General features: G+C 28.0%; 1 protein-coding gene across 4 annotated transcripts in view; it reads left to right on the top strand.

Annotated features, from left to right (window-relative positions):
* Positions 1-16,476, top strand: part of LOC107445290 (Sno oncogene) — a gene marked incomplete at its 3' end in the record, with an annotated part of 238,655 nt that extends 222,179 nt beyond the window's left edge. For 2 of the 4 annotated variants that reach the window (XM_071177940.1, XM_071177941.1), the window contains 4 exon segments: positions 3,946-4,148; positions 6,427-6,656; positions 10,827-11,035; positions 16,100-16,476. In XM_071177940.1, coding sequence (XP_071034041.1) covers positions 3,946-4,148; positions 6,427-6,656; positions 10,827-11,035; positions 16,100-16,471 — 1,014 coding nt within the window. 4 annotated transcript variants of the gene reach the window in all.
* Between the last annotated feature and the right edge of the window lie 3,508 nt (positions 16,477-19,984).

Raw genomic sequence — 19,984 nt, 5'->3', positions numbered from 1 at the left:
TTTTTCTCAGACGCTACCCTATTTTAAAGTGTGAATATTCCATCTCTTTTCGTCAATTCTCTGTCGTGGTATGAATTTTCGTGAAGTCGGTTTAATCGTTCTTTATCAATCTCAGCTGAATGGTCAGAACACAGTGTATCTTTCAGATCGAAATGTCCTTTTTTTAAACTTTGCCCTTTTCTAAAAATAACCTTTTTTTACACCAATTACGAGTCGTTCTGTCAGTTATGGCACTCGATCCATAAACAGCTCAAATGTCACGAGCAGCCTTTGCGGCAATTGTGTCGAAAAATGCTGATTTTTCTCATCTAGCTTTTTGCTCTGCACAAAGTTTTCCATCTCAATGATCTGAAAATCAGCATAAATTTTAACTCGAGCAAAAACTAATAGTAATAATAATAACAAAACATAGATTTCAGTAGATCAAAAGGGTTTTTTTCCCCTTTCCTTTCCATATGTATTATGCCTAAATCAGTTCAAGGAAGTGATTTTAAGACGTTAGTACCTCAACCAGATAAAACGTATATTACACAATCTGTCGATTTTTGGTAATTGATAGTAATATGAAACAATTAATTTTTAGATGGATATAGCATTGTTACTAAATAAATTTTTGTTCAAAAGAAAAGTTTTGTTATAAATGCATCAAAATGGTTAAAAAATAAATCGCGGTCAGCTGGCTTTCAAAAATTAATTTTAGTTGCCAGTGTGGGAAATAGGTAATTTTATTTTTCCCTTTTTTTTAAATTAAAAAAAAAAAAAACTTCAACTCAAATCGTATAACGCATTTCAATTACTCGCCTACATTTACAAATTACATCACCAAAAATATTTCCAAATTTTTTTCTTCTTAAGAATTACAAAATATTGTTTTGTGGCAATTTCATCACCTTAACTTCAATTTTTTTTTTATTCGAAAACCGAAGGTTAAAACGGTAAATTAGAAAATAAATTGTGTGCCGATACCATTGGAAAACAGACAAAAAAACAAAAAAAAATGAAACGGTCTTTAATTTGAAAATAGGGGAGATCCTTCTCTTTTTATTATAAACAAACAGTTTTGTGTTAATAAAATGCTATGAAAACTAACTTTTTATTTGAATGCAAAATATTTTCCTATACTTTATTTACTTAGTATGTACTTAGTAAAAAATACTAAGTTTTTTAAATTATTACTTATTTTTTACTAAGTTTACTAAATTATTACTTATTTTTTACTACTTATATACTTAGTATTTTTTATCAAAATAACATTTAATCTGAAATACACGTTTTGAAATTAAGAACTTGATTGGTGCATTTTAAGTTTAACGATCTAAACAGATTTAAGTAAGAATGTTCAAAAAAAATCCTAAAATGTATTTTATTAATTTTTAATATTTAAATTTTTTTTTACTGTAGATTGTTTTCAAAAATATTGCTAAAAGAATTATTAAATAAAATACAATGACATCACTTGGAAACTATCAACTGTATCGTTCGAAAAGTCGACCGCCGTTCGATTGTTTATCCTTCAAAAGCTCTTCGTCGCGGAACGGACCCACTGTTTGATGAATATGATTCTGAATAAAAATTTAAAATTCTTTTCGCAATTAATATAATTTTTTTTAAAGAAATAATTCATAACATAATATATCAGATATACGAAATTCTTTGATTAATGATCTATTAAGTTGTTAAAAATCTGAAAGTTAAATTAATTTAATATAGAAATAATACTCGTACTTTTTAAAACGATTTTATTCAAAATAAAAGTTAAAAAAAAGATTAAATCCAAAATTACATTGTTTATAGAATCGTTTTTATAAAAAGAAGAAGAAAAAAAAATCTTTTCACTCTTAGATATTAATAAAATAGTTCATATCATATAAATCTCGGATATAAATTATTTAAATATATTAGTTATTGTTTAGTTAAATTTATTAAATTAATCTGAAAATTAATTTCATCGAACAAAGAAATACTTTAAGTTTCTTTAAAGGAAGAAAAAAATATATGAGAACAACAACCTTCTGAAGGTAATCCTCAAAGCTAAGTGGGGGAGATATCCCTGAATAAAGTGAAATAATAACTTTATTATAACGTACATAATACAATAACCCCGAATAAGTAAACACGTTTCACAGTTGATTAGTGTTCACCCAAATATAGTTTAAAATAGTAAACTTTTCGAACTGCGCTGTTTAAAAACTGAATGTCAGTGAATCGGGCGCCAGTGATCTTACTTTGAGTGGCCTGCCAGAATGCATTCTGGAACGGGGTGAACGACCAAGTTTATATATATGTATCATAAGAACAAAAAATAAAAACAAGAACAAGAGAGAATAGAAAAATACAGAAGTTGCACGGAAAGGGGGAGGGGAGAGGAATTGTCTGAGTACGCACGGATTGCTCTCTTGGTCCTTCTTTTTTTTATTTATTTATTTTTCCATCTTTGATTTCTTGTTGGGTTATTTATTTTATCACAGACCGATTAAGGATTTTTTTTTCTTCTTCTTTTTCTCGTTAGTATGATAGTGTTAGCGCCGTTGTTTGAAGCATTGTCTAACTTGATTGGTATTTGTCTGCTGTCTCGTCTAGGTGCTTCTGTTCCTGTCGGAAGCATTGTTTTCATATTCTTTCCATCCCCCTCCTCCCCTTTCTTTCTTCATTCACACATGATTGGTGTAAGATCACGTGGTGAAAAGCTTAGACTTGCTGATATGTTATCACAATGCGTGTGTCGCACTTTTTTTCTTTAAAAAAAAAAAAAACCTATTTACGCTTTTTTGTTCATAAGCCTTTTTTCCCCCCTCTCTCTATTAATATATTCATCACAATGTACCTCTCTATTTCTTGACAGAAATATTTAATTTTTCAGAGACGCTATTTAATATTTTTTAATTCTAATATTATCGAAAAAAATTCCAATTTGCATGAAATTAGTATTATAATTAACTATTTCGTGTAGGATCGTACTAATATTCAACAAGGTGGCGTAGCGTTTTTAAAAAGTGATTAAAGGTGCTTATTTTCGATTTTTGCTTTTTAAAAGTCCTTAAAGGTGCTCTTTTCATTGGATGTTTTACAAGTATACAAGTTCAAGTACTTACTTTTCCCTTTTTCAAAATGAGATTTTTTTCCTTCACCATGTTGACTTTCGCTTCGAATTATCCAAAAAGACACAGTTCACATTGCTCTATTCAACGTTTTCACAATTAATTAAACCCCAATCTATGTCGGCGTATTGTCAGTCCGTAACGCATGAAAACGCCATTCTTTTTTACATGATTCGAAATTTCATGATTTTTAACAAGTGTCAAAAACAATGCCATAAAGGTTTTTTATTTTGACATAACCGCTAAAACAAGATAAAACCGCCAATTATTAAAAACTTTCCAACTCTGCCTAATTATGATATTTTTTTTTAAGTGCTGAAAAATATTTTTGAGTGCTTAAAAGGTGCTTATTTTTAGTTGAATAATTTGGCTACGCACCCTGTAATATTTAAACATGTTTTAGTGATTTCGGACCGCCCCTCTCCCTTATCGAGACAAGTAAAGTGTTCGCAATTTTTACGTTAAAAAATCGTAACACCTCCACCTTTACTGTTGTAATCTAAATTTAAGAATCTTATCATTAAATTTGGGTATTGTACCACAGTACAGTAAAAGCATGTTTGAACTTTGGAATCTGTAAATAGCAGTTATATTTAAAAGCTGTATTACTGAGTTCTGCTGTTCAAAGTCCTACGCATCCAACCAAGGGCATTTAAAAAATTATTCACGGTGTGGTTATTGGTATTAATAATGTGGTTATCACGAGATGAGCTCTGAGACAAGTTGTACAAGTGAGCTCATCTCTTAATTCCCAGTTCTAAAGTTAATAATTTTTTTCCAATCAAAATTATCTGTTATGGTATTGGTGTGTGGATATTGGTATCAATAATGTGGTTTATTATTTCAGAATGCTGATGAAAGCTGTGATCCTACTTCTAAAAAAATTTGTACAGAGAACTGTTATTCATACCCATATGCTGTGGATCCAGTGATGGTGTACTATTATGGTCCTCATATGTGGGATAATGCCTTCCAAACTTACCCTGTGATCACCAAAGATAAAAAAACAAATCTATATATTCCCCAAGACCCTCACCTTATTCAAAAAAGGTAATTTATTTCATTATTAGAATTTTAGTTCATAGATTTTTATCATAGGTGCCCAAGAAAAATTTTTGGAGAAGGCCAGGGCCTACTCAGAACTGTCGTACTGCTGAAAATGAAGACTTTGATCATTTGTGATGTGATTGTTGCTCCTTTCACGAAGCTAATAGAGCCTATTTTTGCTCATAAAATTTTCTTATATATTGTTAAATGCGTCGTTTAAGAAATTATTTCCATAAGTAATTACTCGTCTTGTTAGATATTTTTAATTTAAGAATCTAAAATTAATAATTTTTCTTTTAAGTTAAACAATAATTATTGTTTAGCTTATAGTAAATTAAGTCCTAATTTTATTTTGAAGATTTAGAATGTTTTAAACTTGTATTTACTTAAAAAATTATCCACTGTTAATGCATTGTTTAAATTAATTATTTTTATAAAATGTTACTTTCAATGTTAAATTATTTCAATTAGCTAAAAGTAATTGAAATCAAACTGTACTTTCTATTTGTTGACAGAAATTTCACTTACTAGTGTAGCATTAGATATTATTGCTTTTTGAAATGTAAAAACATACCAAGTGCAATACTTTAATACAAATATTTTACCTGTGTGCACCACAGATAAATTTTCAAATTTTTTCTTATGTGTTACAGATCAATACAGAGGATTCTGTTACTGAGATTTGCTGTTTAAATATTCATTAACTACTACTTGTAATAGATTTAATTAGGTTAAATTAAAAGTTTTTATGGATTATGAAAGACACACATAAGTAAATGTAGCAGATACCCTGTATTTGAATTATAAATACAGATTTTATTATATGAAAAGTTAGAACACAATATTCTACTCTATTGCATATCCCCAGAATAATCAAATTAATAAGTTCCAAAAAGTTTTAAAAAGTTGTTTCTTGTTTCAATCATATAAATAGATGTAATAACCTAGGCATGGCTTCGGAAGGCAATGGTCTTCAGTTTTCTTTCATTAAAATCAAAATTGTAAAGTTAGAAAATAGGATATGTTAAAACCATTTACATGGTTATTTAAGAAAGCCTCTTGAACCTAAAATTCCCCACTAACAATGATGCAATTTTTTTAAAAATTTTTTGTTTGGGGGAATAAAATTGGAAAGGAAAAATCATTTTTAATAAACAAGCGAAATTCAAGCAAGATTCTAAATGAAAAGCTCCATCCAAAAAAGAAAATACTTGGAGAATTTCCTAAAATATTTTGCATAGAACCTTGCAAAAGACTAACAATAGCTTTGCATTGAATTATTTTCAGATTTAAAAGTTTTACATAATGTGTTTTGTATACAATTTTTCAAGATATATCTTGAAGAAAAATTTTTTAGTTTTTGTAGATGAAAATGGATAAATGGAGGGTTAAACAAGCTTGGAGCTTGTTTAACCCAAGATTCATAAATATTTGTCTCACAGAGCACACAAAATTTTTAAACGCTTGTAACTTTTAAAGTAACAAAGATATAATGAAATGAATTTCTGAATACTAAGCAGATTATTAAAAGAATGTTTATGAATAGTTATAGGGCGAAATCGGGAAATTTTGTCTTTGGCCAGTAGCCAGTTGAGAAATTTTTTTAAAACAGTGGTCACTTTTTCAAAAACAGAACATTTTAAATCACTAAAAAGAAACTGTTGATATTAATTATGTAAGGCACTTCTTTTGAAACATGTCCTAAAATCTGTTAAAAATTACAAAATTCAGTTCTAAAAAAGAAAATTTTTTAGAAACAAGCGTGAAATAAATAAATTCATAATAATTCTAAATTTATTAAAAAATATAATGTGCGCATGGTAAAAGTGGTGTTTCAATGGCGATTGGCTGACGATTTTTAAATCATCACTTGTTATATTTAGACACTTTGTAGCTGATTGCAATCATTAATTTTGCCCTACGTATCTCCCACGCTTGTCTCTAAATTTAAAATTAAGCCCTTATAGTTAAAAAAAATGTTTTTTTATTGAAATCAAATTATGAGCTACTGGATATATTTCTGAGAACTTTTAACTCGAGCAACAAGTTGAATCAACGAGTTCGAAAATCGGTAATCTGCAATGGATTTCCTATGGAGATGACCTGTTTTTGTATTTATCAATTTAATATTTCAAAATTACAAACAAGACAGTGCAACTGCACATAATTTTTGTATTTAAACTGTCATTTCTTTTAAGATACGTTATGCAGTGTTTAATTTTAAGTGCATTTGAAACATTTCTTCCTTCAATTAATATATCTTGTTTGCTTCCTGAACTAGCTTACCTAATTTTCGAAACCGATTATCGCTCACTCCTGCCAATGTCCAGAAACTGATGCCCATGATAAAACTGACCGAAGAACAGCAAACTGTTCTGGCCTATCATGCACACAAGTCTGAAACAGCTAGTAAAAGATCTCAAGTGAAGAAAGACCCTGACCAGGACCCCCTGTCTTGTTGTCTTGACTCAGATGATACACACTCAGACACCAGTTTTAGTACTCTTTCTGGTAACACAATTAAATCAATTCTTAACTTATATTTTTATTTTGTACCTGTTTGTAATACTTTTAATCAAATCATTTGCAATTTGGCTTTGTTATTTTTTAAATGTATAAAGTTTAAGTTTATTTTTCCTGAACAATGTTGCCACTTTTTTGTGTGTTTATACGTGATGGGAATCAATCTTATACTTTGTCAACCTTCATCTATCAAAAGGTACCTCTAGATCGAATCAAGTTGCCATGTGTTATATACGAGAGAATTGGTATTTAATATTCATAGTGGTAGTTGCGCCACATTCCTCCTCTTCTAGAATTTTATCTGTGATAGAATTCGATGAACACATTCCTCTAGTTGATTCATGCTGTTTATTTATTTATAACATTTTTGCTCATTATATTTTTTCTTCATTTTTTTGTTTATAGCATTTCGCTAATTTTCGGGAGACTTTATTTTCATCACTGGAATTTTTTTTTCATTGAGCAGTTTATATTAAGCAAATCAACTGTTTAATGTGAACCATCCATCATGTTAGCGTGTTCAAATCACATCCGCAGGTACAATCAATCAGGTATGATTCCAGTTTTAGAGCAATCTCTGGTAATACACGAATTCTCTCTATTTTTTTTTCTTGATTTCTATCTTTATTTTGCATCTGTTTGAAGTACTTATGATCTAATAATCTACATTTTGGCGTTCAGTGTTATTTTTAAGTTTATCTTTGTTTGAAAATGTCACCACATTTTTGTATGTTGATGCACTGTTATGACACCAGTTTTAGAACAATTTCTGGGAATACATGAGTTCTATATAATCCTGCTTGATTTCTGTCTTAATTTTATATCTGTTCATGAAAAATAGTATGCATTATGGTTTTTAATGTTTCTACATGTGCCAGTTTAGTTTGTCTTTATTAGAAATTGGTGCCACTTGTTTTGTACTTTTACTGTAATGTTGAAATAATTTTCCAATTTAATTCAGAAGATTATTTTACCACCATTTTCTGAATAAAAATTTTGATTTATGAAGTATCTGAATAAGGTTCATTTTAGGGGGATAAAAGCATCCATCATACTTTTGCCCTTTAACTCTGTAAGAAATAGGAAAACAACTTTTGAACAACACTCCTTGCATGAGAGAACAACATTTCTCATATGGAAATAATTGTTTTCAAAGCGAAGCATTCTCTTAAATTTGTTCATTGTGCTTTTTTGCTGTACTCTTAGACAAAAAAGAAAAAATTATTTTCTCTTAATAAATATTGCATTGTGAAATAATCCCTTTCCCTGCTACCACTTAGATGCATAAGGTAATTTTGTATCTTGTGTTATCCCATTTTATGCCCCGTATTTTATATTTATGCATGCTTATATTTTTGTGTCATTTTATTGCAATTTATCATGTTTGATATCTCGTAATACTATGTTCATGATAAATTGTACTTAATTTTTCAAATGAATTAACAAAAATGTATTTTGTGTGTTAACTACTAGTAAATATTCTTTAGTATTTTTTAAATTCATACAATATACTGAGTTTTAAGGTTAGAGGCATCTAAAAATGATTTATGGACCTAACCATAGAAACATAAAAATATAAGATTCATGTGTATGAAATATTGCTCAAGTGAATGAATGATCCTTAATTCAAGAATTAACACTTGTACAATATTTTTTTTGGCTTTAAGTACGCATGTATACAGAAGTTAACAATCTATGAAAAGAGAGAAAATCTGTTTAATGGTTTCAGTATTTGAAAGATGTGACTGTATCTTTCCCTCATGCCCTCATATTCACCTACATATGTTTTAAAGTTATTGAACATGTGCACTTATATGAATATAACATAGGAGTATCTTAATTAGAAGGATTTAACAATACCGTTTCATATTCCCTTAGATTCACATACATATATATATGGAGTAACTGTTATTGCCCATGTATTTTTTCTTTATTTCTACCCATGCTCAGTCATATACCTTGCATGTGCACATGAGCATGTAAAATGGTATTACAGTACACTCTCGATATCTCAAAGTTGAAGGGACGCTAACAAAAATTTCAAGATAGCAACATGGTGCATAGTGTTTTTAAAAAGTGCTTAAAGGTGCTTATTTTCAATTTTTGTTATTTAGAAGCCCTTAAAGGTGCTTTTTTCATTGCATGTTTTTAAAAAGTGCTACTTTTCCAATTTCGAAAATGAGATTTTCTTTACCATGTCAATTTGTGCTACGTATTATTCACATTGTACGATTTAATGTTTTCACAATTCATTCAATCACAATCTATTTCGGCGTACCATTGGCCCATAGCGTATGGAAGTGCCAATCATTTTTCATGTTAGATGCATCACTTGCGAGTTCATATGTGTATATATACTGATCTCATGTGCTACTCTGCTGCATTTTGCAAGATTGTATTCTCAATTTCAGACTTCATATCGAACCCTCTGATATTGAACCGAAAAATTTCTTGATCATTTTATGATGGCTAATATAGTCAAGAAGAGTTCTTTGTCAGACACTAGTTATTTTATCATGATTATGTAAAGTCCTTGAAAACTATTTTAAATTTTGTTAACGTATATAGTGCTAAAAAATATTTTTTGAGTGCTTAAAAAGTACTTAAAAGATGCTTATTTTTTGGTGAAAGATTTGGCTATTCACCTTGAGTGAGTTTTCAAAATAACAAGCTCAGAACTAAATATGTTCTAAAAGGTCGCAAAATATATTCTAAAATATTACTCTAACAAGTAAGAGACCTGAAACATAAGAATAACCACTATTAAATATGTAAGTAATGATAGTTGACTATAAGTCTGAATCCAACGATAATAGTTTTATTTTTAATAGTAAGACAAAAATAATTATGCATTAAATAGAAAAATAATTGATTTACAGTAAACTTATTTCGTGATTTTTTCCGAAAAATTCGATTTCTGTTTCGAAAAAAATTCGATATAACACGATTTTAAAATTAAACTCTTTAACATAGGAATTCAAATTAACATTAGGTGGATTTGTGATACCTAGGAGAAAAATATTTTTTTGACAAAGCAAGGTTTTTGAGGTTTCCAAGTTTGAAATATCAAGTGTATACTGTATTAAATATTTCTAGTAATTGAGTCCACGAAACAGATTTTTTTAAATATTTTTACTGACTACTGTACAAATATGGGCTTGAACAGTTTAGGCCGCCCCCCAAAAAAATTTCTCTGACTGGTATAATCTATGGAGTAACAATTTGTTATTAATGGGATGTGATGGAGTTGGTTCCGTAAATACATCACTTTATTTAAAATATTCAATGTATTTATATAATATAATATATTTAATTATATATTATCTAATATATTAATATATTTAATTTCAATTCTTTATGCTCATTTATATATTCTCTTTACCTTTACTTAACATCTTCAGCATTTTTATTCATTTCTTTAATTCACTATCTTTTGGGCTAATCTTTATTAGGTGAAGGCTATAAAACTTTAACTTAAATGGAACTGCATGAAAAATTACCTTAATTAATTCCATTTTGATATGGGATTCACGTTTTGTTACGAATTTCATAGTTAAAAGATCTGAGATACATCATCTACATCTTTTAAGAGGTTACACACATCTTCAAAAAGAAAAAAATAGCATTGTTATAATTATTTTGGGATCAGCAATGAAAATTAAATTAAATTTTTAGTGAAAGTTGGATGTATTATCAGACTCTTGGCAGCAAGACTTATTTTCAAAAAGTTTATTTTACTTTTTCAATAAAAATATAGAAATAAATGTATGAATTATTCCTAAATTTAGTTCTCTGCTTTCTGCTACATTTTCGAACTCAATATAACGAGGCATCTTAATGTTAGCGTTTTACTTTTGTTCAAAGTGTTTTGTTTTTAGCATTTTATTTTTGTTTTAAATTTTAAAGTGAATTTTGTACAGCCTTCATGATTAGCCCAAAAGATGAAGAATGAGATTAAATGATTAAACAAATCCTTCATAGTAAGAATATTTTTTTGAACTTTTTTGTGTTTTATAATTTTAAATAAAGTAATAAATTTCAATGATTATAATAACAGCTTATGATACACTGAAATTTCATACCAAAAAAAAATTTAAATTCCTGCTGCCTATTTATTTAAAAGTAATTTAAAGTGGGCAAAAATATTTTATTCAGCAGGAACAGAGGACGGTTTGGTATCTAATATTGAAGAAGATGAGGAATTTCAGCAGCACAGCACAGACAGTGAATTTCTTGAACTTAGGAAGATTTTGACTGATGTTGATGCTTCACTTCGCACAAAAATTATGTCTGAAGTTGAAACGTTAATTGCCAAGTACCGTAAGTGCCTCAATGTTGCTGTGCAAGGAAAAAAACTCTATCAGATGGTTAGTATTCATTAAAAAGCCATTACTTTGTATGAAAAGACGCAAAATTTTTCATGCCTCCGTTCCTTTTAAGTTTTTGTTGTGGCCAAATCTGACTAATTTATTCTCTTTATTTCTGTTTCTTCTAAAGCATTCTTTACTTTTTTTTTACTAATATGTTTTGTACTGTTAATTCGGTATTAATTTTAATTTGTATATGTTTGAGGCCATTTTCACTTAAATGTCTCATAGTTTTTTGTCTCATAGACCCCTTGCCATATTTTTGGTTTCGGGTGGACCCCCTACTTACCTGATATTGATTTTTTATAAATTCATCAACTTCAAATGTATTTTTGACTGCTGGTATAGTGCTACTCACTGTAAAAGATTTAAATATCTTACTGTAGTGAAGTGTAGTGTGAAAAACTTAAGGAAAAAAACAGCATGTTAATTTTATACATTTATTAATTAAATTCAAATTAAAACGAAGCAAATTAAAAGTTAGTAGCTGTTATCTAAAATAACTAAGCAATAAATAAATGCTTTTAGTTTGAGGGATAAACCTGAAAGATCGTCCTGGGTTGAAGCAGCTAAAATGGAGATAACCAATTTGTTGATCCATCTTAATATCCTAAAGCTAGGTTTAATCAATCCTAGTCCTTAAAAATCTGAAGTTTATGTTATAGATGTTGTTATCTTGCCTAGTATAATGTTAATAAGTATTGTATGTTATTAGGATGAAATGCATTGATGTTTTTTGTAGTTAAAGGCCATTGCCTGATATTCCCTACTCTGATTTATTTTCTTAAATTAAAGGACCATTGCCCCAGTCAGCCCAAATTGTTTGGCTTTCCCAAATTTTAGGTTTTTGATGTAATAATGGAAGTAAAATCCATAAATTTATTTCTGTACAGCATTGCATTCAAACTTTTCTTGACGAAAATATAAACCTCTAAAAAGGCTTTCTTTTTATATTTTAATGAAGTATGTATGTATATTGTTAAAATACGTATTAATGAAGATTCCAACTGTTGAAATCAATTGCTGTTTTAACAGAAAAAAAATAGACCTCGAGGAAAGGAAAAAATCATTTCCCCCTTCAATGATGCGCAAGGTACAAGCAATGGAACTAAAAGAACATTTACATAAACAATTAATTATACATACCCTGCATCCCAGTGTATAAGTCAATTTTTCATACCCCCAAAATTTTGCCAAAACACAATAAGCAGTGATATAGATATAAATAACTCTGTATCAATTTTTACTCCATTCAAAAGCTATTGTTGATTAAGATTGATTAGATATAGGTTTATGGCTAGTTAAAGGCGAAAACATTAAAGTGTTTTCCGGCTGTAATCGAATAAGATTTGTAATTTATAAATTTTACTCCCCAAACCAAGATTTATAATTCAATCTTCTGTATGTTATGACTGAAATGTTATCAAACTTTTGTTGTGTGATTTATTTTGAGGAAACGCTGATAAATGACAATTTTTTATTTTTATAACTAAATTATTCAGCATAATTAACGAGGCTCCCAAGGCTCAGGGAGAACAGAAAAAAACATGGAATTGTCAGGGAGCTTTATTCTGACTCTGAAAAGCAGAGAATAATCAGGAAAAATTAAAATTTTTTACAATAACCTGGAAAATTTTTATACCATGCCTCCAAAATAATCAGTCTTTAAATCGTCAGTAACTCTGATCAGTTATTGAGATTCGAGTTGAGTAATTCTAGCATCCATTAAAATTATTTTTTGTAAATATATCACATCTTGGAGAAACTTTCATGCTTACTTCTTAATTGGATGATTATTATTTTCTTTTTGCTCACAAAATCTAATACTTGACTTTACAAATAAAAAATCAAATTTTTTGATGAAAAATTGCATGGTATGTATAAAATATGATCTGGATTTTCATTAAAATTTTCCTAATATATCTGGAAAATTCAGGGAATTTTTTCTGAAACTGTATGGAAACCCGGAATTTAATTTTTTAAATACATTTTAGCATGCTGAATGTTTAACCATTTTGCATTATGTAATGTAGAAACATACAAAATTTTGTCTAATAGTTAGTATTTGCAGTATCTGTTTAGTTAGTTGCCAGAGAAGTTGCAAAGACCTTTTTTTTTCCTTCAAAATTGTATTGAAAAAAAGATGTTTTATTTATTCCCCCCCCCCTTCCGTTCATTTTAAAAGCTCTAATTTTAAAAATAATTTTAGCTTGTTTTATGATTTAAAATGTAAATTTTGATTAATGCCTGTTTTTTTTTTTTTTTTTTTTTTTTTTTTTTTTAAAAANTTTTTTTTTTTTTTTTTTTTTTTGTTTTTTTTTTTGTAAAAAATTAAACATTCACTATTCAGCACATTTTATTTATATTATAGTTACATAAATATTAATTTATCCCCTTATTTCCGAAGCGTCACGAAAAAACATCTACATGCAAACTCCGGATAGGTGTTGTTTCGTGACTCTCCAGGTATATAAGGTGGGGAAGGTAGCTTCGCGGTTGTTGGGGTTCATTGGGGGAGGGGAGAAAATAGGATTGTCAGTTAACATCAATTAGTTCCCTCCCTATGCATTGTTGAAAAGTTTTCTCCTAAGGTTGNATAAAGTTAATAATGGTTTATTGATTAGATCTAAATGTAATTACTAGTTTAAAAATTGTTTAAAGAAATACCCTATCTCTTGGAGCCCCTTTAACTTTCCACAGAACTGTGCAATGTTGCCTCAGGTTAACCGATTATCCTTGACCCACAAGGGGGGCCTTGACAGTGTGGTACTGGTTTAAAATTAATGCCAATTGTAACAAGGTTAACTTCTTTACAAAAATATTATTTAACTATTCTTCAGTATCTTTTATTAATTACTGATATTATATGTGCATCATTTATATGCATAAATTTATACTTATTTAATAGTGGGCATCAAAGTTCTTTCTTACAAAGAGGGGAATTACTGGCCTAATATGACCTGCCTATCACCTCACCTGTGATATTTAAGAGCCAGTAACATTTTTCTATGAAACATGAAATGTTTATTGTAGAGACAGATTTTCTTTTACTTCTGAAGACAGGATTCGTATAGTCATTTTTCTAGTATATAATTTTTTCTCTCCTTATTTTTCTTGATTTTTAGCTTTTTGTCCTGTCCTGATATTTCTAATTTTTGTGTTCAGAGCATCCCATTCTACGAACATAAATTTTGATTTGGGATTAATTAATTTATATTTTCAATTCAATATCTTTTCATTTCAATTAATATGACTAGTAAAAATTGTAAAATTCAATAGTTTAAGCTTGGGAACTGTTCACTAATTATATATACTGGATTTATGCATTCAAATCTTGCCCGTAGGATTCATTGTTTCAGTTTTTTTAGGAGTTCAGTTGTTTGATGAAAAAGAAACTCAATTAACAATTTTATATTATCACACTTTTGTGGTGAAGAGTTCTGGGCCTTCCACTTTTTTATTATTTTTATCAAATTCAGTAACCAGTCTAAGTAGTGTGGAGTTTTGAAGTTTCAGAATTATGGATTTTTCTCTTTCTAACTGATAGTGCAGTAATCCTATAATGGAATTTTTAAATGATGGATTGAGGGATTATCCACAAAATTATTTTTGTACCGAAACATTATGAAAACTATTCAATGTGTTTTTCATTTTGTGATTATTGAAACTCTACTCTAAAATTATTTGATTGAGGAAATCTTGAACTCTATTAAATTTTTTTAAAATAAATATTGATCTGCGGGAAAATTAGCTATTTGATATAGATTATTTTTATAATGCAATAATTCTATAAGTGTATTTATATATTGGTCTCAAATTGTTATGAGTTATTCAAAGCTCCATTTATAAAATTATGCAGCAAACTGTTAAAATGTTCTGTTCTAATTTTAAGTAATTCTAAAATTAAAAATATTATATTTTATTATTCTTTTGTTTTAAAATTTGCCTCTATTTTTCTCAAAGTAGAACAAATTTTACTATTTTTTTGTCATTTGTCCATGTTAAATATATCCTGGTATATGTTTTAAAATTGTCCCAATTTTTATTGGTATGCAACAATTCTGTAAGTATATTATCTATATATTGGTCTCAAATTATTATGAGTTATTCAAAGCTCCATTTATAAAATTATGCAGCAAACTGTTAAAATATTCTGTTCTGATTTAAGTAATTCTAAAAGTAAAAATAGTATATTTTATTATTCTTTTGTTTTAGAATTTGCCTCTATTTTACTCAAAGTAGAACAAATTTTACTTTTTTTTGTCATTTACCCTCATTAAATATATTCTCACACAATTTCACAATTAATTCAACCCCAATTTATTTGAGTTGAGTATTTGTATTGTCAGTCCGTAGCGTATGAGAACGCCATTAGTTTTACATGATTCAAATTTTCATGATTTTTGACAATTGTCAAAAACAATGCCAAAAGAATTTTTTTTTTGACACGACAGTTAAAACAAGATAAAACCGTTGATTGTCAAAAACTTTCAAACCCTGCCCAATTATGATATTTTTTAAAAATATTTTTTGAATGCTTGAAAAGTGCTTAAAAAGAGCTTATATTTTGTTGAATAATTTGGTTACGCAACTTGTTCTTGTAAAACATTAAAAACCAAATCAAATTCATTGTTAATTTTTTTTTATATTTTGAAATTAATTACACTTTCAATATATTTTCCATCATTAAGGTGTTCAGAATAAAAATGGTAAATCCAAACTAACCGACCAATTTTTGAGATAAATATATGACAGAAGGCTAAGAATATGTAAATTTTCAATTCAGACACATTTTGAACAGAAGGCTAAGAATATCTTTATTTTCAATTCAGGCACATTTGTAAGGTGGAATATTTTGGTAATTGCTATTCATTTGATTTTCAGCTTGTGAAATATAGATGTCCCGAGTATACAGATATTGGTACATTTATACCAAAATGATGGTTGGTTGACATCTTCCATTTTTATTTTCGGCACTTCAATTGTGATTTGTTTTATGATTTGATAATCCTTTTTTTTATCTATATATTATCGATAAAGACAGAAAACTCTGAATCTTTTTAGGAGCTGGAGAAGCTACATTTTACTCAAAAAGAAAAGCTACGGAAAATACGGGAAAAAAACAAGCTGCTCAAGCAAGAGATACTAAAGTTTCAAAATAACACAAAATCCACAGGTGAACAGTGTGAAAGCCAAAGTTCAAGACTGACACCAAACTTTCCTTCTTACTCTTCGATGAGTCCGAGCTCACCAGCAGAGCTTGAAAAGATAACTGTGACGACTGAAACTTTAAGTGCGGGGAGTGTTAAAACTGAAAGGAGTGATGAAATCGATGTAAATACGGAAGAAGAAAATAAAACTATTTCCGTCACTCCTCCTACCCCCTCCCTGCCAAAGCTACCCCTCGATCCAGATACAGATACCCTATGTCAATGAACTTTNTTATTCACAAGTGTTTCCATTGTTTTGATAATCACCATATTAATATATATATATATATATATGTACATGTCTACTTGCATACAATCAAAGAAACATTTTCTGTAAGGAAAAAAAAATAATAGAATTAACTGTAATGTTTCTGCTGTTTCGGGAAATTTTTGTTACAATCCGTTTGAAATAAAAAATTTCGCAGCACTTTTTCTCTCACCACCTTGGCTGTTTTATTAAAGATTTTGAAGTAGTTTTCTTTTTAACTAAGTTTGATTATTTTAATATCTGAAAATAAAAAGATTTTTGTCATTCTTTCGTGAAGTAATCATCAAAATTGTCATGTAACCAGGACAATGATCCATGTTTTTTTTTTAATTTTTTGTCATGATTGTTTAATGACTGAATAAGATATTAATGTATATGAATGTATACATTAATATCTTTATTTAGTAGTCAAATAATTGTATGAAAAGTATAAAAAAAAATTATGAAAAGTTTAAATCTCTTCTGTATCTAAAATTTTTAATTTGTCTTTTGAGACAAAAATTTTACATTTAGTTTTTAATGTAAATAAAAATTTTATTTATGAAATTGATATTTAAATATCATATATGTTTACAACTGTACATATATATTTAATTATAACAGTCATGCGGAATTATTTTACTGTGATTTCTAAAACCGAAATTTTTTTATTTGGTTCTGCATTTACTCTATGTTTGATACGAATCTTTTTATTTTCTGATTGCTTTATTACCTTGTTAATATGCTTAAGCAATAATAAAACACAAAATATATTAATTTATCATTATTAATTTTATGTTCAATTTGTGCTGGCCATTCAAATAGCACTTTGTTAATATTCAAAATTTCTTATTGTTGGATTCTGTTAAAATTCAGCTATTTCTACTTTATAATCACACACCCAAACTGTTCTGTAATCGTCAATTTTTGTGTTGCTTGTACTATTACTACTATTAGTTTTACTTTGCTACTACTAGTTATAATTTTTTTTTTTTTAACCTACTAGGACTTTAATTTTTCTAGAAATTGCTATCAAAATATATTTTTCATTAATATATTTTTTTCTGGCATTTTTTTAACATTTGTATTAAGTGATTAAATAATCATTTTTCTTAATTTTTTTTTATTAATTAAAGTATGATGTTTAAACATAAACAACTAGTCTCTACCTAGTCTTTATAATAAATGCTTAATCTTTAAATGTTACTTCCTTTTATTTTTTAGCCTTTAATTTTCAACTAAATTGCTTCATTTATATTTATTTGTTTATGATATGGATGGTGTTTTGTAAACAATACTGGAACTCAAACTTCTTTATATTTTCTTAGGAAGCCAAATCTTGCTTATGTTATTACATTACTGTTCTATTTTCCTACATGGCTCTATAAGCTTGTTTTCTTTTTGTAAATAATGAAGGTACTGTCTGGCTACCATGAGAACATCTTTAGACCCTAGATTTGTGCAATTTGGTTGCGGAGATAAAGGCACTTTGATCAGGGCTAACTGATTTGCATGGGTTTATGTTTGGAGAGTTCTCATTACTTCAATTCTTTCTCATCGAATATGGATTTACTTTTCTTTTAATAATATCAGAGCACTGGGCCCATGTCTAAGAGTTCGATCCTCGCCAGCCGAAGACTCCCCGAGTAGTAAATGGTGACTGATGCTCGTTAAATCTGTCAAGTCGCAAAATCCTCCATGTTCCCATAAGAAGTCGTAAACCCAAAATTGGGTCGGCTGTTCAACGACGGATATAAAATATCAGATAACCTCAGACTTTCAGTTAGGAAGAGTTGTCTTATTTGTTGGACAATATTTTCTGGTAAATTAATAATAATTATTGTAATTTCCATTTCTGACTAAAATGTCATTGCCTTTGTTGCTATTCTTCAAAGCAAAATTTTTAGACAGCTTGTTTTCTTTTTTATTGAAACAAATAAGTAAACAGTGGTAAGAACTAAAATTTGCTGCGACCTATTTATTCAATTCTGTGACTTTTTAAGTGACTATTAGTTTTAATAATTTATTTAGTTATTTTTTTTTTTAATATTTTATAAATTTTTTCAAAGAAATGAGGATACAAAAACTTAAAAAAGTTTTTATAGCAATGATACTTAAATCTCTCTTGTGATATGGGTATGTTTGTGCACTCATTGTTTAATTATACTTAATGAAAATAACACTGCTGTAGTAAAATTAATAGCAACAATCCTTCGAAGTTATATCGGATGATAAGAATGCGAGATTACAATGCCTTAAAAACACCATCCATACATTTTCACATTAGCTGTTTTAATAGTTTTGATTACTTTTTTTTTCATGAGTAATATTGAAAAGATATATATGTTTTATTAGTGTTACTTGAGATGTTATTAGTTTATTTGATTTTAAACTATATATCTAGATGTTTTTTTTATTACTTAACTAGCCCGGTGAGGAAATTTTATTGCTTTTATATGTTGTTCTGTTTTATTTGTTTGGTAAAGTGGGTAGGATACAAAATTGCAGAGGGAACTTCACGAGAAATATATATTGTTTTTGTGTAAAATATGTAGTGTACTATTGTGTTACAAAATTTTTATTTATTCTTTGGGTGTGTGAAGAAAAATTGAAGCTCAATATGTTGAATTTTATAGACTTGTCAAATATTTCATTAAAGTTTAATGTGTTTTATTTTCCATCTTCAAATGTACCAGCTATGGCCATTTTTTATATTTACTAAATATATATTTAACCAGAGACATAGTAATATGAACTTATTGTTATTCTATTTTTTTTTTTTTTTTTTAATTTAAAGNGTTTAATTTTTTTTTTTTTTTTTAATTTGACGTACAGAAGACTTTAAAATTTTAGTTACAGTGGCATGCATTTGGCATCGGGTATTAAAATTTATGAAGTCCCAAATATAAAGTTTTGAGAAATTGCAGAGAATTTGTTGCAAAACATTTTATTGTGCGGTACTATATTTTATTGTACATAACTGAAATTGAGGTGCTTTTACCAAATAAAATGAAAGCGGTTTGAATTTGGCAAAATTTCCGATCTTTCTTATAAAATTTGAAACAGGTATGAAATTGATTGATAAATTTTTAGTTTAATAAAGAAAAGGAATATAATGCATTTGTAAATAAGTATGGTTTTCTTTATTGAAACAAGGACATTTATAAAATGAAAATTTGTAGTTAAACCAAATATGTAGTATATTGTTGAGGTATATGAAGTAAACATAATTTAGCAATAATCTTTTTTTCTGTGGGATTAAAAAAACTTTTTTTTATTGCTTTGTAAAATATTGTAATTAATATTACAGCATTAGTTTAGCGAATTTTTCTCAGATTGTTTTACCTTTCTATAGGATATTTGTTTTCTTTAGTTACATTATGGTGATTAACTTTCTAAATATATATATATATATATATATATATAAACACAAATTAACATGAAAAACATGAAAAAATAAACTAAATTGTAAAGAAATATTATAAGCCACAA

This window comes from Parasteatoda tepidariorum, chromosome 2 (genome assembly GCF_043381705.1).
Source record: "Parasteatoda tepidariorum isolate YZ-2023 chromosome 2, CAS_Ptep_4.0, whole genome shotgun sequence".
Classification (NCBI taxonomy): domain Eukaryota; kingdom Metazoa; phylum Arthropoda; class Arachnida; order Araneae; family Theridiidae; genus Parasteatoda; species Parasteatoda tepidariorum.
This window is presented reverse-complemented; position numbering and strand designations above follow the sequence as displayed.